The 18,424-nt window shown below is 34.7% G+C and overlaps 1 protein-coding gene across 12 annotated transcripts in view; it reads left to right on the top strand.

Annotated features, from left to right (window-relative positions):
- Positions 1 to 18,424, top strand: part of NEK1 (NIMA related kinase 1) — a 326,908-nt gene that overhangs the window by 202,282 nt on the left and 106,202 nt on the right. For 11 of the 12 annotated variants that reach the window (XM_064585281.1, XM_064585280.1, XM_064585272.1 and 8 more), the window contains 3 exons: positions 1,139 to 1,347; positions 2,585 to 2,715; positions 3,198 to 3,330. In XM_064585281.1, coding sequence (XP_064441351.1) covers positions 1,139 to 1,347; positions 2,585 to 2,715; positions 3,198 to 3,330 — 473 coding nt within the window. Of the gene's footprint in view, positions 1 to 1,138; positions 1,348 to 2,584; positions 2,716 to 3,197; positions 3,331 to 10,267; positions 10,921 to 18,424 lie in introns of those variants that run through there. The other variant, XM_064585274.1, reaches the window with a different exon arrangement.

Here is an 18,424-nt window from a genome sequence, read left to right as displayed (position 1 = left end):
CCTAGATTTCAATCTTTATTAGCTATTTATTGATTGTGTAGCCTTGAGCAAATCATTTAAACACTTTGATTCAATGCCCATGTCTCTAAAATGAGTTATGAGTTATGTGTAGATAAAATTTTAGTAATAGGATAAAACTGCTTAATAAACTAAAGTACTATATAAATTGAGGGTATTATTTGCATAAATTAATTCCAGCATCTATAATCCCTTGAAAATAAAATTAATATCCTGAGCACTGCCTTGGAAACAAGATAATCCAATGAAGATTATTATGGTTAGTATATTCTAATTATTCAGTAAAGTCCATTTGTTATGTATTTTAGAAATGTTTTCAAGAATAAGCATCTAAAGATAAGATTTCTGGTGTATATTTTATTCATTAGATCATCCTATTAACCTGAATGTATAATTCCCTAAGTGTTTCCGTTTCTAAAAGTTCAAATGTCCAATGAGTGTTTATATGGGAAGCCTGTCATATAGTATACTATTATATATCCACACAAAGATTTTGCTAAATGTTCAAAATTACCTAGAAGAAAAATATTTGAATATTAAGTATTTTTTTTAGAAAGCAAGTAAAAAGTCTTTTTAGTCTGGCCTCTTAAAATACTGAAACATTTTTTCAAAGTTTAAGAAGTGAATAATATTGATAGTTATGTGATTCTGTTTTAGCAAGTCAGGATCATTTTATTTTTTTTAATATTTTATTTATTTATTTGACAGAGAGAGACACAGCGAGAGAGAGAACACAAGCAGGGGGAGTGGGAGAGGGAGAAGCAGGCTTCCCACGGAGCAGGGAGCCCAATGCGTGGCTCGATCTCAGGACTCTGGGATCATGACCTGAGCCGAAGGCAGACACTTAACAACTGAGCCACCCAGGCGCCCCAAGTCAGGATCATTTTAAACAAGTCATCTGCTGGCTTATGTATTCCAGAATATGTGCCATGTGCTATATTTATAATTGTATTAATCTTCATTTACTTTGTTAAAAACTACTATGTAGGTTTTTTCAGATTTCTTTTTATCCAGTATTAGTACTTTTAAGCAGAAAGGAGTGCATGTATATTGAATTGAAGTAAAATTTCAAAATAAGGTGACATTTTGGTAATGTTAGGTTTAATTTTTGAAATTTCAGTGTTTTTGAAGAAACTGACACAGATTTACAAGAGCTTCAGGCCTCTATGGAGCAGTTACTTAGGGAACAACCTGGAGAAGAATACAGTGAGGAGGAAGAATCAGTCTTAAAGAACAGTGACATAGAACAGACTGCAAATGGGACAGATCTGGCAGATGAGGATGACAATCCCAGCAGTGAAAGTGCCCTAAATGAAGAATGGCATTCAGGTACGTTGTCATGATCGTGGGACTTTTTTTTTTTCAATGTATACAAATATTTCAAGTTGAGTATATTTTTCTGATACCTGATATGAATGAACAGTTTCCAAATTTAAATAAAACTGAAGTATGCTTCTGTGTCTCTGACTTTTATTTATTCTTTTTCTTTTCACACAAATGCTCATATACATTTGTTCCATTTCTTTCCCATTAAATTTTGGAAATGCTTTGAAGCATTTTTATTGCTTTCTTATCTTTCTTGACTTATTTTTCTAGTACTAAAGATAACAGCCTAGTTTTCTTTTTTTTTTTTAATAAAGATTTTATTTATTGACAGGGACACAGCGAGAGAGGGAACACAAGCAGGGAGAGTGGGAGAGGGAGAAGCAGGCTTCCCGCCGAGCAGGGAGCCTGGTGCAGGGCTCAATCCCAGGACCCTGGGACCATGACCTAAGCCAAAGGCAGACGTCCAACAACTGAGCCACCCAGGCGCCCCAACCTAGTTTTCTTAGCACTTTATATTATACAGAGAGCTTCCACATACAGTGGTTAACCAGCAGGGTTAATGCTAAAAGCAGTTTTTAAAACCTTGACTTTTTTTTTTAAACTGTTCTTTGTTCATAGCATTACCCCTAAGATGCATAGAAAATATGTGTATTTCAAGAACTATATAATGTTTATTTGGGAAGAAGAGTTAATGTGAAAAGGAACAATTCTTCAGTAACTTTGTCTTTTACTAGAATGTATCCAAGTGTCTTGGACATATTCATGACATAAAACATATATAGCATTTATAATACTTTCTAAATGCTTTACTAAAGTTTTATGATATGTAGCATAAGTCATCTGCCTCCTGCATGATTTTTCATGTTTTGGCCTATGTTTAATGTCAACTTTTTAAAAACAGGGTTGGTTTGCCTGAGTGCAGAACATATGGGTATGCTTTTTTCATTTTTTGCTCCATTAGAATGTTTTTATTCTAATCTGGTTTACTGTTTATGTCTATAAAAGAAAAGATTCCCAAAGTAACAATCTTGTTAAGACATTTATATACATTGATTTCCTACATAAAAGGCAAAAATTGTAATGACAAAAACCTTATATTGAAAGTACAAGTGGTCTTTCAGTGACATCACTCATCAAAAAGAATTTTAGTCTGTTAGGGTAAGAATTATTTTATTCATTCTTTATTTTTTAAAGATTTTATTTTTTTGTCATAAAATATTTTTTTATTTCTGTTTTTTAGATAACAGTGATGGTGAGATTACCAGTGAATGTGAATATGATAGTGTCTTTAACCATTTAGAGGAACTGAGACTTCACCTGGAGCAGGAGATAGGCTTTGAAAAATTCTTTGAGGTTTATGAGAAAATAAAAGTAAGTAAAATGTCAATTAAAACATTTAAGTTTGGGGTACCTGCCTGGCTAAGTAGGTGGAGCATCCAGTTCTTGATCTCAGGGTCATGAGTTCAAGCCCCACCTTGGATGTGGAGCCTACTTTAAAAAAAAAAAAAATTAATTTTGAAATATGCTCTTTTTGGTTTTGTTTTTCTTTTTTTTTTTTTAATATTTATTTGAGAGAGAGAGCATGAGCAGGGGGAGTGGCAGAGGGAGAGGGAGAAGCAGGCTGCCCACTGAGCAGGGAGCCTGATGCGGGACTCGATCCCAGTGGGATCACGAACTGAGCCAAAGGCAGATGCTTAACCGACTGAGCCACCCAGGTGCCCAAAATATGCTCTTTTTGAATTACTAGTGAAATGTCAGTGACTTTTATAGGTCAGTAGATTTATTATAAATAATCAAGTCTCTAGAGAAAGTTAATATTCATATATTAATTTATATTTGGAAATTTGGTATAGGCTGTTCATGAAGATGAAGATGAAAATATCGAGATTTGTTCAACAATAGTTCAGGATATTTTAGGAAATGAACATGAACATCTTTATGCCAAGATTCTTCATTTAGTCATGGCAGATGGAGCCTATCAAGAAGGTAAGATTTCCTCAGTCTTTATATTTTAAGTAAATGTGCAAAAAACAGGATGACAAATGTAAATTGCTGAGCTTTTTATCACATGCATTTTGGTGAGATCTATATTGGAATCATACCCCAGTACTAATAGCAATTATAAAATTAACCATGTCATATACTTTTAGTGATTCTATCATTTTTATTGACTTAAGTCCTTTAAGTTCATATTTTTACTTAATTTATAAGTAACATTTGAATGAGATTTTTTTGAAAGACTCCTTATTGGACAGCTCTAGAAATTAGAATACTTTCTTATCAAGGATGTAGAAGTAAACTTTAAGACATACATGCTTCAGCAATATGTACAATTTCTCCTAAGTAATACCAAATATAGTCTCTTCCATTCACAGTAGATGGAATTCATTTATAGTGATTTGAATGTAAACCATTTTTATATTTGGAAAATATTTACCTATAGAATCACTTAAAATATATTAGAACTTTACTGAAAATTATTAAAGTTAAAAATGGTGTTTCCCCTTAAATTTAGTCAAGAGCACTAAACGTGGTACCAGACCAGTGGGTATAGTCCTGACTCTGACAAGCTGGTAATGTGACACTATGTGATTTATTTTAAGTTTCAGTTTCCACTGCTATGAAAGTTTGGTCACCATTTTAATGCACTATGAATTGTTTTCAAAGTACTTATCAAGTGCTTCTTATAGCCTCATACTTTATTACTATGGACATTAAAAAACAGTCTTTGCTTACATGTTGAATTTGGAAGATGAGACATAAGTATATGAAAATGTAAAACTGTATATAAAATGTGTATTCTAAAATACTTTTCAGTGCAGTAGGAATTGGAGAAGGGAAGCTTGGATTATCAAAAATGGAAAGAAATGTAGAGCCATAATAACGTGTCAGAAAACAGTGAAAATTAATGTATATTAGAGTTAATATTGGAAGCTTCTTATAGAAAATAGTCTTCATTGTATGGAAGTGTTGAATCACTGTATTGTGCACCTGAAACTAATATTACACTGTTAACTAACTGGAATTTAAATTTAAAAAAGAAAATTAGTCTTTGTGATTAGATACTGTGAAGTGTTTAAAATACATAGAGGAAATCATTGAAGGTTTGTGAACTGAAAGAACTGACGGAGTGAAGGAGATGTTTTATAAAGTTCAGTCTCGTAGTAGTATTCTGGATAACTTGGAGAGTCCTAAGATTGCAAATAAGATCTGTTTTGAAGCTGTAGATGCCTTTGGGCACAAGATGGTGAATACCTGGATTTAGTGTTCATACGAGTGGAACGTTAATATTCAGTTCAGGTATTTCAGAGCCAGGCTTTTAATAAAAATATTTGATATTTTGACTCATGAAAAATCAAGTTTCCAAAAAACAAATTCAAGAATGTCTTTTATTTGGGGAGCAACTTCACTTAGTTAAGTTATAGACTTATTTATATTGACCATAAAGCTCAGCCAAAAAAAAAAAAATGTTTTTGAATTGGTTAAATGTAAGTAAAAATCTTCTAAAAACTCTAATAGTTATTAAGTTAAAACTAGAAAATCTTCAGGTACAGTGAGTACTCCACTGCATCTTCATTACTATTCTTACCTTAACAAAATAACTGTCAAGAAAATGTTAGGGTCATTAGCAACAAGTAATGGATTGAATATATGCCAGTAATTAATGCTGCATATGTTCTTAATTATGGTTTTCTTTAGCCTGCTTAATAATTAAGATGATCACAAATAGGCAAAAACAGAATAATGTTTCATATGTATGGTAGTGCTATGAAACCTATCAAAAGAAACTTAGGGGTGCCTGGGTGGCTCAGTCGGTTAAGTGTCTGCCTTCAGCTCAGGTCATGATCCCAGGCTCCTGGGATCGAGTCCCACATCGGGCTCCCTGCTCACTGGGGAGCCTGCTTCTCCCTCTGCCTCTGCCTGCCACTCCCCCAGCTTGTGCTCTCTCTCTCTCTCTCTGACAAATAAATAAATAAAATCTTAAAAAAAAAAAAAAACTTAAAGGAGCTCCTTTCTTTTCTTTTTAATTTTTTTATTTGACTAAAGTTGACACACAATGTTATATTAGTTTCAGTTGTACAACATAGTGACTTGACAAGTTTTACTTTATGCTGTGCTCACCACAAGTATAGCTACCGCCTGTCACCAAACAATGCTATTACAATATCATTAATTATATTCCTTATACTATGCCTTTTCTTCCCATGATTTGTTCATTCCGTAACTGGAAGCCTGTATCCCCCACTCCTCTTCACCCATTTTGCCAGTCCTCTCAACCCCCTCTCTGGCAACCATCAGTTTTTTCTCTGTATTTGTAAGTCTGATTCTGCTTTTTTTTCCTTATTCTTTTTATTTTATTTTATCTTAGATTCTACATATGAGTGAAATCATATGGTATTCCTCTTTCTCAGTCTGACTTATTTTACTTAGCAAAATACCTCTGGATCCATTTATGTTGTCACAAAGGACACACTCTCATCCTTTTTTATGTCTATATGATATTCCAGTGCATGTGTGTATGTGTGTGTGCATGCACACATATACAACATCGTATCCATTCATATGTTAGTGAACACTTAGGTTGCTTCCATATCTTGGCTATTGTTAATAATGCTGCAATAAACATAGGAGTGCATATATCTTTTCGAATTCGTGTTTTCATTTTCTTTGGGTAAATACCCAGTAGTGGAATTGTTGGAATAAATGGTATTTCTATTTGTAACTTTTTGAGGAGCTTCCATTACTGTTTTCCACAATGGCTATACCAGTTTACTTTCTACCAACAGTGTGCGAGGCTTCCTTTTTCCCATATCCTCACCAACACTTGTTATTTCTTATCTTTTTGATATTAGCCATTCTGACATATGTGAGGTAATATCCCATTGTGGATTTGCATTTCTCTGGTGATTAATGATATTGAGCATCTTTTCATGTGCCTGTTAGCTATCTATATATCTTCTTTGGAAAAATGTCTATTTATGTTCTCTGCCCATTTTTTAATCAGATTGTTTGGTTTTTTTGGTGTGGGGTTGTATAACTTGTTTATATATTTTGGGTACTAACCCCTTACCAGATATATCATTTGCAAATATCCTCTCCCATTCAGTAGGTTGGCCTTTTTGTTTTGTTGATGGTGTCCTTTACTGTGCAAAAGCTCTTTATTTTGATGGAGTCCCAGTGGTTTGTTTTTGCTTTTGTTTCCTTTGTCTGAGAAAAGGACATATCTAGAAAAATGTTACTATGGCTGATGTCAGAGAAATTACTGTGTTTTCTTTGAGGATTTTTATGGTTTCCAGTCTCACATTAGGGTCTTTAATTTATTTTTGTGTATAGTGTTAGGACATGGTCCGGTTTCATTCTTTTACATGTAGCTGTCCAATTTTCCCACTAGCATTTATTGAAGAGACTGTCTTTTCCCCATTGTATGTTCTTGTCTCCATTGTCATAGATTAATTGACCATATAATTAAAGGTTTATTTTTGGGCTCTCTGTTTTCTTCCATTGATTTATATGTCTATTTTTGTACTAGTACTATACGGTTTTGATTACTACAGCTTTGTAGTATATCTTGAAATCTGGAATTATGATACCTTCAGCTTTGTTTTTCTTTCTTAAGATTGCTTTGGCTATTTGGGTTCTTTTGTGGTTGCATACAAATTTGAGTATTCTAGTTTGATGAAAAATACTGTTGGTATTTTGATAAGGATTGCACTGAATCTGTAGATTGCTTTGGGTAATACATTTTAGCAATATTAATTCTAATCCATGAACATGGAGTATTTTTCCATTTGTTTGTCATCTTCAGTTTCTTTCATCAGTGTTTTATAGTTTTCAGAGTACAGGTCTTTCACCTCTGGTTTATTCCTAGGTATTTTATTCTTTTTGGTGCAATTGTAAATGGGGTTGTTTTCTTAAATTCTCTTTCTTCTACATCATTATTAGTGTATAGAAATGCTACTGATTTCTGGGTATTAATTTTGTATCCCAAGACTTTACTGAATTATTTATTTTGTCTAGTAGTTTTTTGGTGGAGCCTTCAGGATTTTCTTTGTGTACTATCATGTCATCTGCAAATAGTGATGTGTTTAACTTCATTGACCAATTTGGATGCCTCTTATATTTTTTTATCATCTGAGTGTTGTGGCTAGAACTTCATGTTATGTTGAATAATAGTGGCAAGAGTGGACATAACTTGTCTTGTTCCTAATATTAAAGGAAAAGCTCTCAGTTTTTCACCATTGAGTATGATGTTAGTTCTGGGGCTTTCATATATGGTCTTTATTATGTTGAGGTATGTTCCCTCTAAACCTATTTGGTGGAGAGTTTTTATGAAGGGATGTTGAATTTTATAAAATGGTTTTTCTGCATCTATTGATGATCATGTGATTTTTATCCTTTGTTTTGTTAATGTAGTATGTCACATTGATTGATTTGTGAATATTGAACTGTCTTTGCATCCTTGGAATAAATCCCACTTGATCATGGTGAATGATCCTTTGAATGTATTGTTGAATGCAGCTGGCTGAGAATTTTTGCATGTTCATCAGGGATATTGGCCTGTAGTTTTTTCTTTTTGTGGTATCTTTGTTTATTTTTGGTGTGAGGGTAAGGCTAGCCTCGCAGGATGTATTTGGAACCTTTCCTCCTTCTGATTTTGGAATAGTTTGAGGAGAATAGGTATTAATTCTTTAAATGTTTGGTAGAATTCACCTGTGACTCCATCTGGTTCTGGACTTTTATTTTTTGATTATCAATTCAGTTTATTTACCAGTAATCTGTTCAGATTATCTATTTCTTCCTTACTCAGTTTTGGAAGATTGTATGTTTCTAGGAATATATCCATCTCTTCTAGTTGTCCAATTTGTTAGCATATAATTTTTCATAACATGCTCTTATAATCCTTTGTATTTCTGTGTTGTCAGTTGTTACTTCTCTCATTTTTCTCTCTTTCCTTGATGAGTCTGGCTAAGGGTTTATCAATTTTGTTTATCTTCTGTTTTAAATTATTTAATGTAATTTATTTATTTGACAGAGAGAGACACAGCGAGAGAGGGAACACAAGCAGGGAGAGTGGGAGAGGGAGAAGCAGGCTTCCCGCGGATGCAGGGCTCGATCCCAGGACCCTGGGATCATGACCTGAGCCGAAGACAGACGCTTAACGACTGAGACACCCAGGCTCCCAATTTTGTTTATCTTTTTAAAGAGCCAGCTCTTGCTTTCATTGATTTTTTTCCCTATTATCTGTTTAGTCTCTGTCTCATTTATTTCTGCTCTAAATTTATTATCTTCCTTCCTTTTACTCAGCTTGGGCTTTGTCCTTTTTCTGGTTCCTTTACGTGTATGGTTAGATTGTTTATTTAAGCTTTTTCTTGTTTCTTGACATAGGGTCTTGTCACTTTATTTCCCTCTTAGAACTGTTTTTGCTGCATCCCAGAGATTTTGGACCATTGTGTTTTCATTTTCATTTGTTTCCATGTATTTTTTGGTTTCTTCCTTCTTTCTTAACCCATTGGTTGTTTAGTATCATGTTGTTTAGTCTCCATGTGTTTTTTTCCAGTTTTTATCTTGTGATTTATTTCTAGTTTCACACTGTTGTGGTCAGAAAAAACACATTGGTATGATTTCAGTTTTCTTAAGTTTACTAAAGGTTGTTTTGTGGCCAAACATGATCTGTTCTGGAGAATGTTCCATGTGCACTTGAAAAGAATGTGTATTCTGTTGTTTTGGGTTGGAGTGTTCTGTTTATCTATTATGTCCATCTGGTTTAATGTGTCATTCAAAGATACTCTTTCCTTTTGATTTCCTGCCTGAATGATCTAGCCATTGATGTAAGTGGAATGTTTACATCCCCTACTATTATTATATTACCATCAATTTCTCTGTGTCCGTTAATATTTGCTTTATGTATTTAAGGTGCTCCAGTGTTGGGTGCATAGATGTTTACTATTGTTATATCCTCTTGTTAGATTGATCCTTTTATCATTATGTAATGCTCTTCTTGTCTCTTGTTGCAGTTTTTGTTTTATTTTTTTATTATTTTTAAAGGTTTTATTTATTTATTTGAGAGAGAAAGAGACAGAGATAGCAAGAGAGTGCACAAGCGGGGAGGAGAGGGAGAAGCAGGCTCCCCGCTGAGCAGAGAGCCTGACACAGGGCTTAATCCCAGGACCCAGAGATCATGACCTGAGCCTAAGGCAGACGCTTAACCAACTAAGCCACCCAGGACCCCCTGCAGTCTTTGTTTTAAAGTCTGTTTTGTCTAATATAAAGTATTGCTACCATGCCTTTTTTTTTTCTTCCACTTGCTTGGTAAATGTTTTTCCATCCCTTCACTTTCAGGCTATATGTGTCTTTAGATCTGAGGTGAATCTTATGTAGGCCGCATATAGATGGGTTGCGTTTTTTTGTTTTTGTTTTTTTTATGCATCCCATCACCCTATGTCTTTTGATTGGACCATTTAAGCCATTTACATTTAAAGTAAGTAATTGATATGTATGTACTTATTGCCATTCTGTTGTTTTCTGGTTATTTTTGTAGTTGTCTGTTCCCTTCTTCTCTTGCTCTCTTTCTTTGTGATTGATGAATTTCTGTAGTACTATGTTTGGCGCTTTTTTTTCTCTTTATTTTTTGTATATCTATTACAGGTTTTGGGTTTGTGGTTACCATGAGGATCATATATAACATCCTAAGTATACAGCAGTCTATATTAATTTGATGGTAATTTAAGTTCAAACACATTCTTAAAAACCTTTTTTTTCTCCCTCCTCCACCTTTAATGTACATGCTGTCATATTGTATGTCCTTTTCATCATTTTCGTATGTCTAATTATAGCTATTTCTTTTCAACTTTAAGAATTCCCTTTAACATTTCTTATAGGGCTGGCTTAGTAGTAATAAATTCCTTTATCTTTTTTTGTCTAGGAAACTCTAACTTTCCCTCAAATATGAAGGATAATTTGCCAGGTAGAGTATTCTTTGTTGTAGGTTTTTTCCTTTCAGCACTTTGAATATATTATGCTACTCCCTTCTGGCTTGCAAAATTTCTGCTGAAATCAGCTGAGAGCTTTATTGGTTTTCCCTTGTAGGTTTATTGTTTCTCCCTTGCTGCCATTAAAAGTCTGTCTTTTTTCATCCTTAACCTCTGACATTTTAATTATTATGTGTCCTGGTGTGGACTCCTTGGAACTCCCTGTGATTCTTGGACCTGAATGTCTATTTCCTTTCCCAGGTTAGGGAAGTTTTTAGCTATCATTTCCTCAAGTTTTCTACCCCCTTTCTCTCTCTTCTTCTTCTTCTGGGACCCCTATAATATGAATGTTTCTTTGTTTCATGTTGTCTAAGAGATGCCTAAACCTATCCTCATTAAAAAAATTTTTTTTTCTCTTTTTGATGTTCATTTGGGTGCTTTCCATTTCCCTATCTTTCAGATTATTGATATGTTCTTCTACATCCACTAAATCTACTGTTGATCCCGAAGGGAGATGTTTTCCTTTAAAGAGATATTAAGGAACCATAACATCACTCTGGGGGAAAATGTCAGAACTTGTATATCCAAATAAATAATAGTTTCTTTAAAATAGAGATATAAATTTATCTAATTTAGATTCTCCATTACACAAAATATCTTGGAACTTTTGGAAGTTCACTGACAGCTTATATACCAGGTTATTTTGATGGTCTTTCTTTGTATGAGTCTTTATTCTGGGCACATTTAGGTATTTTTGGACAAAGTTTTAGTTTCTTGAAGCCAAGCTTAGTGAATGAAGTGGGAATCAAGATAAATTTGTGGTCTTTTAGTTTTTAGGTATCTCACCATGAAGTAATGAGCTTAATTTTTAAAGTAAATTTGTAAACTGATTCTGAATAATTTGAACAAGAATTCTTCTCTAGAATATCTGTCAAAATTACTTTAAAGATATGATTTGTATTCTAAAGGGATTTGAGGATTTGAAATGTTTAAAATGTTGCTTAATTTTAGCAATATGAATTTTCAGAAGTTTTATTTATATTCTATCTTGTCAAAAAATTTAACATTGCATTTACAAATATATACAGTACAAGGTAAAAATAAGTTTAAAAAATGCTTGGGGAAAGTCACATATCAGGCAAATGAGCCTAAGCAATGATTATTAAGCCAAGAATGAGGTGAGAATACAAAGTTAATGTTCAAAGGGTCTCTACATTTTGTGAGAATAGGTCATAAATTTGGTGCTTATCTTTCTAGCAGAGCAGGAAACCTAATTAATTACATGGGTCACTGTTCTCAAGACAAAACATCTCACTCAGAAAACAGCTGTTTTTGGTATTAAAACAAAGGAACAATTTGCCCATGATTCTTAAAAAGAGGGCACAATCATACAGTGTTCCTCAAATTTTAATTACATGTGGATTTCTTTAAAGGGGAAATTTTTTTTAGACTCCCAAGAATCTTAAGTCCATAGGCCTTAGTGAAAAACTCAAGTCTTAGTCTTTCAAAGTATATGTCAGTTGAGAATCACTACTGTAAAACAGATGTTTTTCCTCTGAATATTGAAATACTATTTTTGTTTTCAAAATTAATATATAAAATTTAAACATTATCAGGGCGCATGGGTGGCTCGGTCATTAAGCATCTGCCTTCGGCTTGGGTCATGATCCCAGGGTCCTGGGATCAAGCCCCGCATCGGGCTCCCTGCTTGGCGGGGAGCCTGCTTCTCCCTCTCCCACTCCCCCTGCTTGTGTTCCCTCTCTCTGTCAAAAAATAAAAAAATAAAATAAAATAAATAATTTAAACATTATCTGGAACTTGAATATTTCTGATTTTATTGAGATCTTGGACCCTGTTTTATAAAACAGCGCTATATAATGGACTAAAAATTATCTTCAGTAATTTTTACAATATTTGGATTTCAGGGGCCTCTTTCTCATAATATGATATTGTGTAGTTTAATGACATGAAACCAGAGAATGACTCCACAATTAAGTTAATCTGTGAAGAATACCAAACTAGTTTTATTTGTATTCATACTGTTTAACCTTCGGGCAATTCTCCATAAGTATCGTTTCAATACTGCTTTTTGTAAGTAAGCAACAGTGTGCTTAGGGTTCAACTTTGCTTGACAAATATTTGGAAAACCTTTATTTGGTATTGCTCCTTAAGCTGAGAACTGTAGCAGTTTACTGAGCCACAAGGTAGAATTGACATGTTTTTTGGGTAGTTGAGTGGCTTCAAAAGGATACATGCCTACATAGAAGTCTATCTCTCCTACAAAGCACCAAAAATCAGGCAAGGCTTATACACTCCTCAAGAAGTGATACTGGGAGAGGGTTCAACATGGCAGCTTAGGAAGATCCTAAGCTTACCTCCTTCCACACGCACAACAAATCCACAACTACATATAGAATAATTCCTCCTGAAGGGGTCCTAGAAAGTGGATGGATGAAGCCTCCACAACAAGGGACAGCACTGAGATGGGTAGAAGAGGCAGAGATATGATCTCACTACAGAAAAAACCCACACCCCTGGTGCAGCACTCCATGGTCAGGAGGGGTCTCAAAGGTATAGAACTTTTTCCTGAGGAATGATTGATTTGAGCTCCATATCAGGCACCCCAGCCCTGAGATCCTACAGAGGAGAGACAAGTCCCCAAAACACCTGGCTTTGGAAATTGACATAGATCTATAGAGAAAGGAATACCCACACTTAAAGGTCTTGAATCCAAACTCATTCAACCCAGAAACCAGCACAGAACACCAGATTAAAAAGCACATAAACCATATGTGAAGGAGAACACTTACTCATCTTAGAGCAACTGCTGCAACTGCTGGATTCTTCCCAGGGACAGAGACACTGGCAGCAGTCATGTTTACTACCTTGTTCTGTCATGCTGATCCTGGCACTGGCAGGAGCCATTATGGAATTCTACCTGTAGACAGCTAATGCCAGGGGACATGCACCAGTCAGAGCTCTGTACAACCCTGCACCTTGGCTGGGCCTCATTGCTATCTGGGCTAGAGACAGCCCCCTCCCACCAGTGTATCCACAGCAGTCAAGGTTCCACCACAACAGGAGGATACATGCAGCCCACACAGGTGCTCTTTGGAGCACCTGGCCCTGGTGGCAAGGGGTAGGGGGGATTGTGTTGTGCTTCTGGGCTATATAGGACATGTCCTACATGAAGTCTTCCTTCAGACCAAGAAATGTACCTGAACCACCTAATACACAGAAAAGATGCAAGAGTTAGGCAAAATAGGAGATGGAGGAATATGTCCCAACAAAAGAGAAAGACAAAACCTCAGAAAAAGAACTGAAAAAAATGAAGATAAGCAGTTTACCTGATAAAGAGTACAGCATAATAGTCATAAAAGTGCTGACTGAACTCAGGGGAAGAGTGGATGAACACAATGAGAATTTCAAAAAAGAGATAGAAAATAAAAGAAAGTAGCAATCAGAGAGGAAGAATACATTAACAAAATGAAAAACACTAGAGAGAATAAATAGCAGATTAGATGATACTCAGATCAGTGAACTGTAAGACAGGATATTAGAAATCACTCAAACTGAACAGCAGAAAGAAAAAAAATCAGGATAGTTTAAGGGACCTATGGAACAACATCAAGCATACTAACATTTACATTATAGGGGACTCAGAAGGAGAAGAGAGAAAGGGTCAGAAAATTTATTTGAAGAAATAATAGCTGGGATGCCTGGGTGGCTCAGTTGGTTAACGTCTGCCTTCGGCTCAGGTCATGATCTCAGGGTCCTGGGTTCAGGTTCTGCATTGGGCTTCTTGCTCAGCAGGGAGCCTGCTTCTCCCTCTGCCTGCCACTCCCCCCTGCTTGTGCACTCACACTCTCTCTCTCTGACAAATAAAATATTTTTTAAAAAAGAAAGAACGAAAGACTAGCTGAAAACATCCCTAGCCTGGGGAAAGGAAACACATCTAGGTCCGGGAAGCACAGAGGGTCACAAACAAGATGATCCCAAAGAGAGCCACACTAAGATACATAATAATTAAAATGTCAAAAATGAAAGATAAAATCTTTAAAGCGGCAAGAGAAAATAAGAAAATAAGGGAACCCTTATAGACTATCAGCTGAACCCTCATGGACTATCAGAAATTATTCAGGCCAGAAGAGAATTGCATGATATATTCAAAGTGCTGAAAGAAAAAAAACAAAAACAAAACTAACAACCAAGAATATTCTACCAGACAAGGTTAATATTCAGAATTGAAGGGGAGATACAGTTTCCCAGACAAGCAAAAGTTACAAGAATTCATCACTACTAAGTCAGCTTTACAAAGAAAAGAAAAGGCAGGCCATAACTAGGAATAAAAAATTATATTAAAAAAAATCACACCGGTAGAGGCAAACATATAGGACAGATAGTCAGTGACTTACAGAGCTAGTATGAGGGTTAAAGACAGAAGTAATAAAATCAACTAAATGTACAATAACTACTGATGGGATACACTAAACAAAAAAATGTAAAAAAAAGTATGACATCAAAAACTTAAACATGATGTGGGGGGGGGGGAAATGTAGTGCTTTTATAATGTATTCAAAATTAAATACCCACCAATTTAAAATAGACTGGCATATACATAAGTTATTATATATGAACCTCACAGTAACCACAAACCAAAAACCTGTAATACATACACAAAAAATAAAGAGAAAGATCAAATTTAACTCTAAAGAAAATTAGTAAATCATAAGGGAGCAAGAAAAGAAGAAATGAATAGAGAAGAACTACAGAAACAACAAGAAAGCAACAAAATGACAATATATACCTGTAAGTAAGTAGACTAAATGCTTCACTCAAAAGACATAGGGCGGCTAAATGTATATTTAAAAAAAAAAGTCCTATCTGTATGCTATCTACCAGAGACTCACATCAGATCTTAAGACACACACAGACTGAAAGTGAAGGCATAGAAAAAGATACTACAGGGGCGCCTGGGTGGCTCAGTTGGTTAAGCGACTGCCTTCGGCTCAGGTCATGATCCTGGAGTCCCTGGATCGAGTCCCGCATTGGGCTCCCTGCCCGGCGGGGAGCCTGCTTCTCCCTCTGACCCTCCCCCCTCTCATGTGCTCTCTCTCTCATTCTCTCTGTCTCAAATAAATAAATAAATAAATCTTTAAAAAAAAGAAAAAGATACTACATGCAAACAGAAATGACAAGAAAAGCAGTACTTATCAAATTAAATAGACCTTAAAAAAAAAAGACTATAAGAAGAGACAAGGGATAAAGGGATCCATCCAACGAGAAGGTATAACACTTATAAATATTTATGCACCTAGCATAAAGCACCTAAATACAGAATGCAAATATTAACATGCAAAGGGAGAAATTGGCAGCAATACAATAATAGTAGCGACTTTAACACCCCACTTACATCAATGGGTAGATCATCCAGACAGAAAATTAATAAGGAAATATTGACTGTTGAACAACATACTAGACCAGATGGACTTCATAGATATGTACAGAACATTCCACCCCAAAACAGAATATTCTTCTCAAGAAAAGATCATATGTTAGACCACAAAAAAGCCTCAGTAAACTTAAGAAGATTGAAATCATATCAAAAATCTTTTGTGACCACAATGGTATGAAACTAGAAACCAACTACAAGAAGGAAACTGGAAAAAAACAAACATGTGGAGAGTCCAACATGCTACTAAACAACCAATGGATCAGATGATAGAGGAAATCAGAAAATACCTTGAGACAAATGAAAATGAAAACACAATGCTCCAAAATCTATGGGACGCAGCAAAAACAATTATAAGAAGGAAGGTTATAGCAATACATGTCCATTTCAAGAAACCAGAAAAAGCTTAAATAAACAATCTAACCTTACACCTCAAGGAATTAGAAAAAGAACAAACAAAGCCCATAGTTAGTAGAGGAAAGAAATAATAAAGATCAGAGAGGAAATAAAATAGAGACTAAACAAAGAGTGGAAAAGATTAATGAAACTAAAAGTTGGCTATTTGAAAGGTAAAATTGATAAATCTTTAGCAAAACTCTAAGAAAAAAAGAGGGCCCAAATAAAATCAGAAATGAAAGAGAAATATTGTAACCAATACCACAGACATACAAAGGATCATAAAAGACTACTACAAACAGCTATACACCCAACAAATAGAAAACCTAGAAGAAATGGATAGGTTCCTAGAACAAATAGTCTTCTAAAACTGAATTGGGAAGAAATCAAAAATTTGAACAGACTGATTACCAGTAATAAAATTGAAGCAGTAAAAACAAAACAAACAAAACCTCCCAACAAATAAAGTCCAGGACCAGACAGATTCACAGGTAATTCTACCAAACATTTTTTAAAAGTTAGTATCTATTATTCTTAAGCTATTCCAGATTATTGAAGAGGAAAGAATGCTTCCAAGCTCTTTCTATGAGGGCAGCATTACCCTGAGACTTTAATCAGAAAAAGACACTACAAAAAAAAAAAAAAAAAAGAAAGAAAGAAAGAAGAAAAAGAAAGGAAGGAAGGAAGGAAAGAAAGAAAATTATAGGCAAATATCCCTGGTGAACATAGATGCAAATCCTTAACAAAATATTAGCAAATTAATTCAACAATACATTAAAAGGATCATATGCCATGATCAAGTGGGATTTATTCTGGGGATGGAAGGATGATACAGTATTCACCAATCAATCAATGTGATACACATTAACAAAACACAGTGTAAAAGGCATGATCATCTCAGTAGATGCAGTAAAAGCACTTGAAAATTCAGTATCCATTTATAATATAAACTCTCAACAAAATGGATATAGAGGGAAGGTACCCCAATATAATAAAGGCCATATATGATAAACCCACAGTAAGCATCATACTTAGTGGTGAAAAAGTTAAAAGCTTTTCCTCTAAGATGAGGAACAAAACACCCACTTTCAGCGTTTTTATTCAATGTAGTATTGGAAATCCTAGCCACAGCAGTTGGACAAGAAAAGGAAATGCATCCAAATTAGAAAGAAAGAAGTAAAACTGTTACTTTTCCCAGATGAAAGGATACTATATGGGGAGAACTTTAAAGCCTCCACCCAAAAACTATTAGAAATAATAAATGAATTCAGGAAAGTTGCGAAATACAAAATCAATGTACAGAAATCTGTTGTGTTCCTCTGTTTCTTTTAGTTTCAAGTTTTTATTTAAATCCTAGTTAGAACATACAGTGTATTAATGGTTTCGGGAGTAGAATTTAGTGATTCATCACTTACATATAACACTGCTCATCACAAGTGTGTTCCTTAATACTCATCACCCATTTAATCTATCCAGCCACCCACCTCCCCACCAGCAACCCTCAGTTTGTTCTTTGTAGTTAAGAGTATGTTTTATGGTTTGCCTTTTTCTCCCCCTATGTTCATCTGTTTCATTTCTTAAATTCCTCCAGTGAGTAAAATCATATGGTATTTGTCTTTCTCTGACTGACTTATTTCACTTAGCATAATACACTCTAGCTCCATCCACGTTGTTGCAAATGCCAAGATTTTTTTCTTTCTTTCTTTTTTTTATGGCTGAGTAATATTACTGGAAGTCCTAGCCTCAGCATTCAGACAACAAAAAGAAATAAAAGGCATCCAAACTGGCAAGGAAGTCAAACTTTCACTATTTGCAGATGACATGATACTCTATGTAGAAAACCCAAAAGATTCCACCAAAAAATTGCTAGAACCAATACACGAATTCAGTAAAATTTCAGGATACAAAATCAACATACAGAAATCTGTTGCATTTCTATACACCAATAATAAAGCAGCAGAAAGAGAAATCAAGGAATCAGTCCCATTTAAAATTGCACCAAAAAACATATGATACCTAGGAATAAACTTAACCAAAGAGGTGAAAGATCTGTACTCTGAAAAACTGTAAAACACTTATGAAAGAAATTGAAGATGTTGTGTTTCTATGCACTAATAACAAACTAGCAGAAAGAGAAATTAAGAAAACAATCCCAATTATAATTGTATCAAAAAGAGTAAAATACCTAGGAATAAATTTAACCAAGGAGGTGAAAGACCTATACTCTGAAATAAATAAGACATTGATTAAAAAAATTGAAGAT

The sequence above is a fragment of the Mirounga angustirostris genome, unplaced genomic scaffold (genome assembly GCF_029215605.1).
Source record: "Mirounga angustirostris isolate CCGP_5_RB_7025 unplaced genomic scaffold, mMirAng1.0.hap1 SCAF_2, whole genome shotgun sequence".
In the NCBI taxonomy this organism is placed as follows: domain Eukaryota; kingdom Metazoa; phylum Chordata; class Mammalia; order Carnivora; family Phocidae; genus Mirounga; species Mirounga angustirostris.
Note: the sequence above shows the minus strand (reverse complement) of the source record. Positions and strands in the feature narration are given on the sequence as shown.